The sequence below is a fragment of the Anguilla rostrata genome, chromosome 3 (assembly GCF_018555375.3).
Source record: "Anguilla rostrata isolate EN2019 chromosome 3, ASM1855537v3, whole genome shotgun sequence".
NCBI classification, from domain to species: Eukaryota; Metazoa; Chordata; class Actinopteri; order Anguilliformes; family Anguillidae; genus Anguilla; species Anguilla rostrata.
In genome coordinates this window covers 26,501,379-26,516,368 of record NC_057935.1, presented here as the reverse complement: position 1 = coordinate 26,516,368, position 14,990 = coordinate 26,501,379, and the positions used below count along the sequence as shown (strand labels likewise).

Below are 14,990 nucleotides of genomic sequence, written 5' to 3'. Positions count from 1 at the left end.
CCATCTTTATTTAATTTATATTACGAGTTGCACACGGTCTCTGCACCATTATTCCAAATTGGGCTCGACTTGCCAAAGGGAATTTGAGGGGATTACACCCTGTGTCCGCAATGTTTTACCCTACGATAAATGCCTAAATGATTGCACTGCTACAGTGAATACTGCTCTTCTTTCTGGGTACCTTCATGTTGGACTGTGATTTTGATGCATCAAAGTTAGACTTGTTACCTGTAACAAGGCTTCATACAATATTTCTACCTGCTACATTGCATAGGAAATTCATATATAAACGCATGCCTAACATCATGAGATTTTATTGGCTCTAAGCACACTATTCACTCTTTACATAGTTTTGGTGGTCTCTTTTTATGGTGTTATTCTAATCATGACATTCCGTGACCCACTTCCCTGACATTTGTTGCACTGTAATAAAGATTACATGGGCTTTGCTCCCAGATTGAACTGCCTTGCTTATTGTAATCTTCCATTTTTAATGATGGATGTGGTACGACATGTATACAAGTCAATCCTTGTGGATTTGAATGCCACAGAGCAGACAGCACAAATGCGCATTCCATTCTGAAAGTTAATGCATTTCTGAACATCCCATGCCTTCGCTGTTTTCCTTTCCTGCCTGGCTGCGCCATGTCTAAATACGTCTCATTTTGCCCTGATGAGCCCAGTCTTGTCTCTCCATTGACGGAAGATCACGTGTGCTCATGTGTGTTAGGGTAGCCAAGCATAAATAATGCTTGCAGGTCTGAAATAATGACTGTGGAGGTGAAGACAAAGAAAAACCCATAGTAATTACGGTGTATGTATCCTGACTGTTAGACAGGCTTCTGTTCTTTACTCTGCAATGTAAGAACAGGAAGAAAGCGGGGGGTTGTCACTTGTTAACATGTCCCTTTTCCGACACTACATAGCTGTCAAGCTACAGTATGCTCTTTAATGAATTTTTTTTGTCTGAAAAGCACCCATAGCAATTTCCATATCAAAACAGTCAGAATATTCCAATATATGTAACATAATGGCATTCTTAAACAAAGATAATAAAACAGGGATAAGACAGATTACAATCATTATTGCAACTGTTAATTGATCTTAATGAGACACTTTAATATGTCTAATGGGGGTTGTTACCTTCTCAAGGCCACATTTCATCAAAAATAACTTTGCACGCCATAAATAATAAGTATCTCATATTCACATTCCAGGGCTTGTAATCAGTCAGATCAACTAATACTTTAATTTCCTGTAGTGTACTTAAATGATGAATGATTTTTTTGGAAAAATGGTTTCATTTCTTTATTGGTTATATTGTTGCCTGACAGATGAAAACAGATCAGTGGGGTTGTGGCCCTAACTGCTATTAGTGCAGACCTCTCGTCACTGATACTTCAACACGTTTCCACAACCTTAACTGAGCAAGACTGGCTGCAGCAAAAACTAGGGGAGAATGCAAAATGCAGTAGAAGTCTAGAGAATATGAACTTCAGGGTAATGAACTAACTGGCCAATCAAACAAAATAAGAAGACAGAAGTAGCACGGGAAATTACACCAGGGCGGCCCTACCCTGTTCTTGATGAAACCTACCGTCCTCTAGGTTTTCATTTCAACCCTAATTTGGCACACCTGACTTCACTTATTAGCAGCTCAATGAGATCTCTAGCTGTTGAAGACACGCTTGGTTAGGGTTGGAGTGAAAACCTACAGGACATTAGATCTCCAGGGACAGGGTTGGGTAGTCCTGGATTACACCTTTCCACCTTTCAATCTTTCAAGCTCCTTATAACAGAATACGTGTATTGAGCATTACATTTCAACACTTTTTTGTTGAAAACAAACCAACAGAAAGTACACCTCTGGCTGTATTACTGGGAACTGGGCCTATTTGAGATCAGCGAGTTGGGAACAAGTTTCAGATTTAGCAGTGTAATGAAAAGAAAACAACTAGAATTTCTTGCGTATATTAAAGTATGTGTTTTGAAACGTTTGTCGACAGTTTGACAGATGCATTTGTAATGGGCCAGAAGCTAGGTGGCGAAAAGCTGCCTGTATGACTGTAGACTGCTGCTTCCCTTTCAGTGTTCCCTTACTCAGGGGCATAGTGTACCCAAAACTTTTGTGGGGGCACAAACTCAAACAAAATGTGGATGGTTTAAACCCATCCATCCATCCATCCATCCATCCAATTTTGATCTTCAGTTAACATAACCAGAAAGTCTTTGGACAATGACAGGAAACAGATTTATGTCTACAATACAAATATTTTTTTCATAAATAACTTGTTTTTGCCTATTTTATTGGTAAGAGTGACAGTATTACATTTCCAACAGTAACAACATAAACATGTCAACATCATATTGTACTAAATGGTGGTGCTGTAAATCTAGCAGGACAGCAGTGATAATATTAGTTCACATTAATTAGCAAAGCCAAGGGAAAAGTAAGTGAATCTGTACTGTATTCTGCATCTCAATCCCATTCTTTCTTTGAAAGTGATGAAAAGCTAAATGGGACTACTTGCGAGTATTATATGTCTTATAGGTATGAGAGAGAGGGAGAGAGAGAGAGACCAAAAGTTGCTTCAGTGTTGGGTCTTAAGTGCTAATCTTTTTTCTGTCTGCATTCCTTCTCCCTCATTCTCCCTCATTCTCCTTCGGTTCACTGATTGCAAAGATGATAAGGTCAGGCAAAGAATGTACAAAAAATACAAAGTCAAGCACAGCATCAACACCCTAGTTTCTCTAAAAACCCCATGTCCTATTACAGCTAGCGAGCTGCCTTAACTTGGTAATTTTTTGACTAGCAATGATGCAAAGTAGCTAATAACTAGCTACAGTGGCAATTGAAGAAAACATAGCTAGAAAACTTGCTGCCACATGTGAATTCACAAAACAGACCCTGCAGGGCTTTTCATGCTTTTCATACAAACCTTTTGAGTGACTTTTATTTGGTCATTAACCATACCCCGAACATGCTGGATATTCTGTATACTGAAGCAATGCAGGTTAAATACCTTGCTCAAGGGTACAACAGCTGCATCTTACCCGAATCAAACCTGTGACCTTTTGGTTACAAGACTAGCTCATTACCCATTATACTACACTACCCTTTGAAAAAAATCTAGAAAAAAAATAAGGCTAGAATAATTACAATGAACACATAGCAAGTAAAAAGTCAGTTAAATAATTATAATTTCTATAATTAGACTTCAATTTTAAAATTATCAACATTTCCGAGTTCTGAACAATCCCCATTTCCCCTAAGGATTTGTATTTCTACTGTAGCTGGTGAATTGTCCTGCTGCTTGCAGACTGCTGTAGTACTGATTTGCAGAATACTGATGTGCTGTTGATGTGCTGATGGAAGTTTGATAGATGATTGCTTGGTAGGCATTTTTCACCTTGCATGTATTTCAGTCCTTCTGGCTGTGAAGTCCAGGCTCAAGTCCAGACATTATTGTCAACAAGGTTGAATCCAAAACAAAAACAGTTCCTTCACTGTGCTTTTATCTTGTATACTCACATGGAATTATTTTCAAAGCTTTGTTTGAGAGGAATGTTCCTTCAAGTTTGGACAGCATGCAGCCTTGGGATTACATGACTGTACTTCCTGTATTATAACTCATAGGCCGCAGGGGTACACTTATGACAGTGACAGATAGCACTTGGAGGGTTGCTGTCATTAGCAGGTGGCCAGTACTTGGTTTTCAGTCCATGCTGAGGTCTCCTTTTCCTCAGACCTCTTCTGTTTGATCCCGGGGAAATCCTTGCAATGATCATCTGCCATCGGTTTAAAACAAAAACTTAATGATTCCTTTCATGGTTAAAGATCTCGAGTTTAGAAATTCCCAATGTCTGAGGAAATTCAATTTTCAATTGTTATTATTTTTGAGGGAGGGTGGTTGGGGGGGTTGAGTTTCAATTTTAAAATAAAATGCTAAATACAAATTTTGCCCAATTTCATTTAAAGAAATTACCTAATTCTCATCATTTTAGTTTAAAAATACATTTGGCCATTTAAGCCACTGATAGTGAACACAGTAGCTTTCAATGAAAACATCAGATTTTCAGAGCTGGGTTTGTGAGTGTGAGATTGGTCATCAATGTGTGAGTCTCATTCCATGTGAAAAAACAGTATGCTTATGTATACTTGAAGTATACTATTTTATACTTAAGAATACTTGAACAATAATTAAAATGAATATAAAGTATGCTGAGTGTTTTTTCACTTGGCATGCCTGATGCATGCCACTTAAAATGTGTGCAGAGCAGAGTCGGCTGCTGGCATAAACAATCTGTGCGGTCATTTAGGGCCACAGCCATCCTTGGGCCACACAATTCAAGTTTTTTAAATGCGTTTTAGTGATTTATGTTGGACTACTTTGGGGCCACAACAACCTTCTTGTTTAGGGCCACCAAAACCCGAGGGCTGGCTCTGATACAGAGGCAAAAACAGGTTTAATTTCCTCCTCAGCACAGGATAAGTCAAACCTTTCCCCATCCGAAAAACAACCTTCAGAGCTTTGTCATTGATGAGATGATGATGAACTGCTACAAGGCACAAATCACTGAACAGCAGCAGCTGCATTATTACAGGGTTGTGGAATGGGGCAGTGAACGGCAAGCCAAATTCTACTTGCCATATCCTTACAAAAATCACACGTGAAATTAGCTTTTTTAACACTTGAAAACCACAATTTCACTTGTAACTTTGATATTTTCACATGTGAATTGTCTTTTTTCATGTGAATGAAAAATGCCACATGCAAAAACAAAACATTTGGCATGGAGTCAAGTGAAATTCAGCATTTTCACAGATGATGAACTGTGACATGTGACTTTTTCCGCTCTCATCTTATAAGTGTGATTATTTTAATGGTTTGCATGTGCACTCTAGTTTGCATGTTGGATATTCACATGTGGTTTTTGGACACCTGTGGTTCTTGAACACATGATATATATATATATACACACACAGTGAGCTATAATGTTTGTGATTGATTTGACTTGATTTGGCACTGTACTCCCAAAATTTTGTTTTGTAACCAAACAATTCACACATGGATAAAGTGCAGATTCTCAGATTTTTATTTAAAACATTAATTTTTTTATACAGTTGGCCTCACCATGTAGAAATTACAGCACTTTATATACATAGTCCCCCTATTTCAGGCCACCATAATGTTCGGGAAAGATGGCTTCACAGGTGTTTCTGATTAGTCAGATGAGTTCAAATTATGATTACAATTATTAATTATAAATACAATTATATACAGGTGAGTTCACCTGATTAGTCAGGTGAGTGAAGATATACAAGAGCTTTCAGTGTCTAGTTTTGATTCTGGCCTTTTGATTTCCTTTGGAGTCTGTTGTTGGCGTTTGTCAATGCAACATTTTGTTCAGTTATGGAGTATCAGTGGGGTTTTATTTGTTGTAATTATGGAAACCTGGTCACTGTAATTTAAAAAATGTGAAGAACAAAGAATCCTTTTTTACAGTGCTGAAATCTGAATGAATCTTTGTTTTTGAATCGTATCAAGATGAATCCCCTGGACCGTATTTGAAAAACACTACAATGCATTTAGGTGATTTAAAATGTACAAATAAATGCAGTGTTCCCTGGAAAATGTTTTGGACTTTTTTCAGCAAATAAACAATTCTTGTCTGCTTACCAGTCTATATATGAACCTGGTCTTCTACCAGCGGATTCCTCCTGGGCTGTGCTGCTGGTGTATCTTGGTTCATTAATTAGCATCGATGCATATAGTTCAGTGCCTTCTAAAGTCTTGTAATGTGTCCTCATTCATGTTCCATGACTTTAGGCAATGTCATACAACACACAGCATGCTGCAAAGAACATTCAGACCTTCTGAGGGCCATATTGTAGTGTCCCACCTCTCTTATGCAAACAACGGCAGTGCCTTTTATGTACTTCAAATGTCCTCTCTATTAGGCTCCAGTGTGTATTTTTGCAGGTTTTTCATGGAATGACGATTCACGCACAATATACGTGTCATCAACCATGTCTTCAATGGATAGCCTAGCCATTGTCTCTGAACAGTCATCCCTTCATTGTGATTGTCTAATTTGGATCAATATTATAACCATTCATTATGACGTTATATTTTTATTGGCTATTTTTTGATATACACAATAATAATATTTCACTGTCTATCTTGATGTTTGTATGCAAGTTTGTGTGCCCCTGTGTGTAACAGACACAAGGGTGTATACACTCGCCTTAACATTGGACCCTTAAAATAACAATGGAATTGCGATATGACTTAAGACCAGGTTTTGGTTGGTCATAACGCAGACGCTTTGAGCTGCATTAAAGTAGCAATATGCCAACAATTACCAAGACCACACCTCATTTTAAGACCAATCTGGCCACATGGATTCAAGGTCATTTACTATTTAAACAGCGTGGGTGATGGATGGGAAATCTTCTGAGCTCAAGATTGCACCTTTTCATGTTGAAAATATTTTCATATGCACATAGTCTAAAATTCTAAACAGAAATGATCCCACTTATGATGCATCTTCATCACATATTCACAGTAATGGCTCATTATATTTTTGTTTCATTAACACATTCAGTAGAAAATTCACAAATATGTATTTGAAATACTATGCTAACTATTTGCATGCGGGTACGATTTGAAAGCACTTCTACGGAGATCTGAGAATATTCTTTCACCCAAATGTAAAATCAAATAAAAGAAGAATTGTGTCCTTTATATTGGTGAAATGTTCTTTTCTTTTGAAATAGTAAGTAATCTGTAATAATTGCATTGGGGTCAAAAGACTTAAAGTATTTCAAGTAAAGTATTTGACCCAGATCTTAAAATGTCTTGACAAGACAGTAGGGAGATTGGATATGCCATATCAATAGATTATAATCTCAGGGTTGATTGGGTTGAGTGCACAATGAAATGATAGCATGGATGGATGAAGTGAATCTGCACACAGCAGGCATCTCAGGCAAAGAGCTCTCAAAATGATTTTAAGTAGCAGTGGGCAGCCAGTGGAGGGCACTGAACCGTTGAACAGGGTCGGAAGGACAGGGAAGAAAGAGAAGATGAGTCATGTGACACAAATATATTTTAACTGAGGGAAGTGCCAGGTGTCCTCTTAGGTGAACAGATAGGAATGAATGACAGAACAGTGACGTAAAGGACGGGGGAGATCGCACACATAATAAAATGTTCAATGGTAATTCAGTTCTAGTTTATGTGAGCCCAAAACAGAATCAAATGAGTAAAATGTTTTTTTTTTTTTTTACAACAAAGGTTGTAAAAACAGTTAAACTACTTATTGTTGATAAGGTTGATGGCAAAGTGCACAGCACACAGCACCATCATTCAAAGTGGTAGGCTCTGAGGGGGCAAGCTGTAACAATGTGAATATTGTCTCCTTAGATTGTTCACCGGACGCTGGCTGCTATGCTGGGATCTCTGGCTGCATTGGCTGCCCTGTCCATCATTGGTGATGTAAGATTGGACTTTTTTTACTCTATGACCTGTAAGAACTCTTACAGTATTTATCACCTGAACTGGCTGGTTGCTTAGCAACCAGTGGGGTCTGACAGAAATGAATGTGAGAAAGAATGATTAATCCAAAGCCACATCGCAATATGCTATGAATTATGGGAGGGCTCCAATGCTGATCTTGATTCAAATGGCTGAGTGACTCTAGCTAAGGACTAGTTACTCTGAAACAGGTGAACATATTGGTTCTTTCTCTATGATAGACTATTAGGTCCCCTATTTATTTAATTTAGTTTCAAAGGCTAGTAAAAGAAAGTCCACACAGACATTTTCAACAACATTTCAGTTGTTGTGCTGTAGAGTCCTGATTAGCAGAGGCTACATGGTCCAATTGGTAACAGATGCTTGTCCTCTTTTGTTCCCGCAGAGACCGAGCCTAATGACAGTTGTGGAGTGGATTGACTATGAGACACTGGCATTGTTGTTTGGCATGGTAATTACAACCTTTGAATTTAGGATTAAACATGTGGTACTCTGTTAGAACAAATCCCAGTTGGGCATATTTGTCTTGTTTGTGGATATTTTGTGTAAAAAAAGACCATAAATGCCTGCTTGGTAACTATTATTTAATTTTGCAGGAGGCTATTGTATTATTTCTTTGAACCCATAGACCAGACAAGCAGTGGAAGTGTAATCCATTCTTTATTGTAGTCTTGCTGTGCTCAAAGCCATTCTCCTTAGAGAAATGAAAATAATAATCACTTTGTGGTAGTTCTATTCATACATCCATGTTGATTACATTTTTTTCTTATAATACGTAACTATATTTATCACAATCCATAGTTGGCTAATTACTTGTATCCGCAGCATCTGCATTTTAGAAAACAACAATATTATTTCTGTAAATTTAGCCACATCTGCAATGTTTAATTACCCACACAATTTAAAAATGGTCTCCTAGCTTGTGGAACAGAAATTGAGTTATGAAGCCAACCATTGTTATTCCTTAATTTAGACCGCATTTTTACACAGTTCTCTTATTAGTTCTGCCTCTCCAGTCTCACTTTAGATGCTGCTTACTGTTAACTAGCCATCTTAGACATTTCTATAGTCCTAATCAGTTTTAATCAATTTTATCTTCAATGTTTGTTCAAGTGTTTGTATAATGATGAAGAAAATCTAATGGGAAAACAAATGAAACCCGAGAACCACAAGCCACACACAGCCATTATTATGAAAGACCCGTGTGTTGTGTGTGACGTAGTTTAATGAGTATTACATTTTTTTTTTTCAATTAGCCCATTATAAAAATAAGTCTGAGGATTTCTCATATTTTTCTCATCAAGTTTGGAGTAAATATTGGCTGTCAGTCATCAGTAAAGCATCACTGTCTAGGAGGTTATAAAAAGCCCATACAGGAAGCCCACTATAAAAAGCACTGGCTTTCATGTTTATGTTCATACTGTAGTTAGTATGACAGCAAATTAATAATAGAATATAGATGTTAAGAAAACATCTCCTGTTTAGTTTGATGGTGTTAAATAATGAAGTAGGTAGACATCCTAGGGGGATGTCAGAAGAAAAATCCCAACTTTTCCATCTTGCACACCCCAATAATTAATGACAGAGACCTGCCTTGAAATTGTTTAGTATACGACACCAAGACTGACACTTGAAAGGCAAGAGGCTTAGAATTTTGTTTCTGAAAATCTGAAGTTAAATATTTTCGCTAGCGAAATATATTTATCCATGGATCATTAAAACAATATGGGCACGTAAATGTTGGTTCTTTTGTTTGTTATTATGAATAATATTTTAAAAACCATGCTTCAGCAGTCTAATGAAAAGCCAGGGGCAATAATATTATTTACAGATGTGATAACTTTTTCACTGTTGTTTCTTTCCAGATGATTTTGGTGGCCATATTTTCAGATACAGGCTTCTTTGATTACTGTGCAGTAAAGGTGAGTGAGTAATATTTCATGTCAATTCAACTAAAGGTACTAAATGCACTTGCTGCCAGAGCACTGAAATATGGGGAATTTGCAGGTTGTGCACTGTTCACAATGCCAATTGACCCCTAATTGTGTACAGCAGTCATTCAAGACATGCAGAAATGTAGGAAATGAAAGACCTTTCCTGATGTGAGCAGGGGGCACTGAGTTATCAGTATCCCCATTCATAGTGCTTGTGAATGGGAGCGTTTTTGTGCTATTCCCCTTGTCTTTGGTGCAAGGAAGGGAATACATTAAAAAGCCTGCTTTAAAACATGACTGCTCCGTCACTCAGTCTCCCCAGAAAAGGATCATAAAAATGATTTCTCTTCAAACTGATGGCGGGATATCGAGGGTTGCAAAATTAAATTTGGGGGGAAAATTCCTCCTGGCATAATGAAAGTAGATAAATCACGGGATGTACACTTGATGTAATGAAAGGGAAGACGTACTTTTGTCTTGTGGCAGTTCAGAAACATGGCAGCCCTCCAGTGACTGAATCGAGTCCCATGCTTCACAAAGCTGGGCTTTAAAAAAACTGGTGTGGCTTACAGTATGTGATATTTTTATTATTCTGAAGAGATTATAAGGGAGCAAAAACAATTCTCTGTCCTTCAAATAGTGTAGCTTTTGGACCTATGGAGCTCAAGGGGATTTCAAAGGTTCATGAATTTTAAGTGGGAGTTCAACAAGGGGAAGCTGTAAAATTGAAAAAAAAAAAAAAAAAAACAAACAAAAAAGCTCTGAAATAGATTTGTGTTCTTACAGCTAATGGAAAGGTTATCTACATACATTTAAATAACCTACACAGCCAGATATCTTCAGTGTCCCAAAGTCATAAGCACTCCTATTGAGCCATCCTACTGGGACCATAGACCAATTATAAATGGAGAAATTCATTATTGTTAATAAGTTAATTTAATTAAATATTGTTCATAAGTGAATATAGTCATTCATTATTCATTACTTATTTTTCCAGTCCAACAGTAGTTTGGTAGTAGGAGTCATTTAAGAGCAGAGATAAGCTGCACATGGGAAAAATAGCATCCCTATGGGTTAAGCAAAACTTTTCATGAATGATCCTTCAAAAGAGCTATTGAACACCTTCATAAGTAGCACCTTGAAAAGAACTAAATAAACAGTCATAACTGTTTATATTAATGAGTACAAGCACATGGCCAGTTACATCACTCATGGTACAGCAGGTGACCTTACAATGACATACCTAATTACACACACCATTTGTGGTTACTGACATGTCAATGTGTGTGTGTAGTGCTCATGAAGGTGGTATTTACAGGCCAAGAGTATGTAGACACCTGACATCTAACATCTAATCCAAAATTAATATGGATTTGGTCCACCCTTTGCTGCTATAACAACCTCCACTCTTCTAGAATGGCTTTATACAAGATGTTGGAGCATTGCTGCAGGGATTTGCTTCCATACAGCCAGAAGAGCATTGGTGAGGTTAGGCACTGCTTGGGCGATAAGGCCTGGCTTGCAGTTGGCTTTCCAATTGATCCAAAAGATGTTGGATAGGGTTGAGGTTAGGGTTTGGTGCAGGCCAGTTAAGTTCTTCCACACTGTTCTCGATAAAACCATTTGTAAATGGACCTTGCTGTGTACCCGGGGGCATTGTCACGTTGAAATAAAAAAGGTCTTTTCCCAAACTGTTGGAGAAGCACAGAATTGTCTAGAATGTGGTTTTATGCTGTAGCATTAAGATTTGCCTTCACTGGAGCTAAGGGGCTGAGCCAAATCCATGAAAAACAGCCTCAGAACAAGGGGCATCCAAATACTTTAGTCATATTGTGTATAAGTCTTATGAATGAGTATTCACAGAAAGAGTTACCCACAATCCATACACGTTCATTATAAAAGGTGTCACATGCTGAATATTTTTGAAGTTGTCAGATTGTATTGTGATACCTGTAGAGTACTATACATCATTTTGATCAAATGCTCAATGATCCTTTTGATCATTTTCACACCTTTTGTAAGTTGAAAACTTACTGAGATACACTTGCATTAATTGAGGTAATCTATTGCATACATGCCTTCTCCCTCTTTGTCAGCTGACCTCAAACACTTTTCAAGTCAGTTGAAATTTGGATATTTTGTATGTGCTCCATAAGTTGAGAAACTTCTAAACCATCAAATCATTTGTGGGTGTTAGAAGCAGCAGGAGTGAGCTCATTGGTATGAAGATTTTTACATTCTTTCATTCAGTCTACATTGCCCTTGGAAATGCTTGTGAAACACAGATTCTCTGCTTATTATCAGTTTCTTTTTTGTCAGTTTGGCATTTAATTTGGTTAATCAAAGACCAGAAATTCCTCCTGTTTTTACATGACTGCTCATTGGGATACATGGAGTTGGACACCAGGGTAACTTCAGAATATGACACAGTTATAACTGCTTAATAAATTATTAATTACTGTATTATACATCATTAAAAATACATTGTGCATGGTTACTTTATATTAATAAATGGAGCAAGAGTAAGCAGTGTAGGAAGAGAACACCACATAAGGTTACAGCATGCATTTTCTTAGATTTAAATATATGCATATGGATAAACCCAATACTAATTGGTAACCCTGTGTACAATTTATCAATTTGAAATTCCTGGCCCTTTTCCAAAATATCATATTTAATTGTCACATTTTTTGAAAGAAGTATAATATTGTTATTAATGCTTTATTAGGTATCAATAAATGCAGAATATTTAAAAGCCAGAGACAGTCAACAAGTAGGCTTTCTGAATATGTAATACCCTCACTTAGTCTACAGTGCTGAGCCAATAATGAACTCACAGAACAGTTTAGTAGTGATGGCTGTCCTCTAATACCCATATGTTTGCACATTTCTCATTGACTAAGTTTAAAAGGATTTAGAACATACAGAATTCAGCAGCGCTATAGTGAATGGCACTGCAATATAAATGCAATGGCGCCAAAATGTTGAGGACAGAAATCATTTGAAATATGTGAAACACGTTTGCTATTTTTTATTCTTTGGACTCCAACAAAGGAAATTATATATAAAGAAAATGAGCCTCTTTTGTAATTTCTTGTTTTTGGGCATTTGCACATTTGACAGGATATGTGGTCATCTCATTTGTTCTAGTACAGATATAAGGCAATTCAGTATAATATCTAACACATTGCCTTATATTTATTTAGCAAACTAACATCAAACATTTAATATCACTGAGGGAAATGTGAGCGCCCCCTAGCTTCAGGAACTGGTAAAACCTCCCAGCAAAAAATGCGACCTCTGTGTGTCAACAGTACTTCGATCAAGGTCTGGTTGGTTAAATGTAGTTTTGTAAGGATAAACAAAATCATTGGCTCAAGTGAACTGAGAGCAGCTTTCTGCCAATTTTTATGGTAGGCAAGCACTTTTTATTAACTTCCAGAGCTGTTGCTGCTAGCTATGTAATTAAATTTAGCATTAGAAGAGCAAAGCAATTTAAAGCCTATTCTCTTGTGTTGCTTTACTGTGTTTAAATCTGCAAATGTTAGGTGCCAAATGTGCAGAATTTTGGAAGGAATGAATGATGTAATGAGATAAGCATAGCTGCTTATATAAGACTGCAACACACAGCCAGATCTCCCATTTATTTAAAGGCTCTCAGTCACATTTCATGAAACATTAAAATCTCTATCAGCATGTCTTATTTTTCTTCATCCCCCTCAGTGATCCCTCGTGTCCAATTTGATTCACTCAAAGGTTGATGCAAGGAGTTCTTCTAGGCTGTCATAGGACACCTCACAAAAATTAATTGAAAAAATTCCCCAAAGCTCGTAATCACCCCGATGAAGCCATATTCAGCCAAAATGTGCAGGCGATCTTCTTTCTGAATCCACATGGACATGGCACATTAATAAAGGCAATTTTTACTATCAGCGCATGACTACAAAGGTATGGCACAGTCTAGGCAGGCAAAAGTAAAAGAAAAAAAAACTGTCTATAACAAAGATTAAGGCAGGGAGGAGAGGTGAGAGATGGAGGCCATGTCAGGGTCCTGGTTCAGGCTGCTGGTTGCTGTTTTAGCCAGCTTCGCTGTCTGCAAAATGGTGGGCATGCAGCAGCTTAGTGAGTGGGTCTTGGAGCACCAAACTCACCAACTGAAAGACTGAAGGCCTTTTGTTGAGTGGCAGCCAATTATCCAAACATGTTTCAGCTGTCCCTCTAGCTCTGAGATAATTGGCTGCCTGATTCAATAATAGGCCCTTTGCAGAGCTGTCCAGGTTTGAGTGGGGAGTGAGGGGGTGCTGAATTGCCTCCTGGACCTGCTGGCACTGTCCAAGGTGCAGAGGTCCTCTTCGGCTGAGAAAAGTGACATTAAGAGTTGGCACCACTCGTATGTAAGCATGGGTGGGGATTCCAATCCCCAAACCACACTATATTAAGAATAGTGGTTTGATTTAGCTTTTCCTTATATGGGTGAACAAACCAAGGGTTAATTATGTGTAACATATCTTATACTTATAATATATTTGTTAACCAATAATCTATGAGAAATTGAGTTAGTATGAAACAAATTAAGTTTTCTGGTCCCATATATTTCACCAAAAAAACAAAAAAAAGTTTCTTTAAAATTTTATTTTGGAGGGCGCTATGCATATACGTTCTTGCACAACTAGAATTTATTAGTACTGTTGGAACTGTATTATAGCTTTTAAAGGAGTGAGTGAACCAGTGTTTGTTGCTTTGAAGTAACAAAAAAAATTAGGTCAATTAGGTGAATTTCAAATTGGATATGCTAATCAGCTGATTCAGCCAGAGCCATGCTTGAGTCTCATGGCCTGCCTGAACTAACACGTTGCTCGATTACATCAAAGTTGTTATGAGTCAAAATCATGCAGCATAACAATATTACAAACTAAAACTGAATCTTCACTTGAATTCAAATGCAGTTGCAACAAGCACATAAACAACTAATTATGTACTATTTTCCAGATGCTATTTTTAGTGTCATCATGAGGATGAGGCATCCCCATGTTCTCCGCTTTCTATTGACACTTCTTCACCTCCAGGCCTACCAGCTATCCAGAGGAAGAGTATGGCCAATGATCATCATCCTCTGCCTCATTGCGGCCATTTTGTCTGCTTTCCTGGACAATGTGACAACCATGATGCTTTTCACTCCAGTCACTATAAGGTACTGTGTACTTGAAAGTCATTTTTTCCAGTCATTGCTATAAAGCTGTGTCTACACTGTACACATCACGGGCATGGCGCAAAACCTGTCCATCAGTGAGTGTGTGCCATCATTCTTGTTGCTGATCAGTTGAATTTGATGGCAACATTTGCATCCATGTTCCAGTTGCCCTCATATTCCATATAGTGAATCTGTATTACTGTTCCAGTTACTCTCATATTCCCATATAGTGCGTCTGTATTACTGCTACAGTTGACCTCATATTCCCATATAGTGCATCTGTATTACTGTTCCAGTTGCCCTCATATTCCCATATAGTGCATC

At 37.6% G+C, this 14,990-nt stretch overlaps 1 protein-coding gene across 1 annotated transcript in view; it reads left to right on the top strand.

The window, feature by feature from the left end:
• oca2 (oculocutaneous albinism II) overlaps window positions 1-14,990 on the top strand; it is a 134,665-nt gene that overhangs the window by 52,121 nt on the left and 67,554 nt on the right. Inside the window, exons 10-13 of the mRNA XM_064326993.1 lie at window positions 7,431-7,502; window positions 7,927-7,992; window positions 9,407-9,463; window positions 14,542-14,666. Coding sequence (XP_064183063.1) covers window positions 7,431-7,502; window positions 7,927-7,992; window positions 9,407-9,463; window positions 14,542-14,666 — 320 coding nt within the window. The remainder of the gene's footprint in view (window positions 1-7,430; window positions 7,503-7,926; window positions 7,993-9,406; window positions 9,464-14,541; window positions 14,667-14,990) is intronic.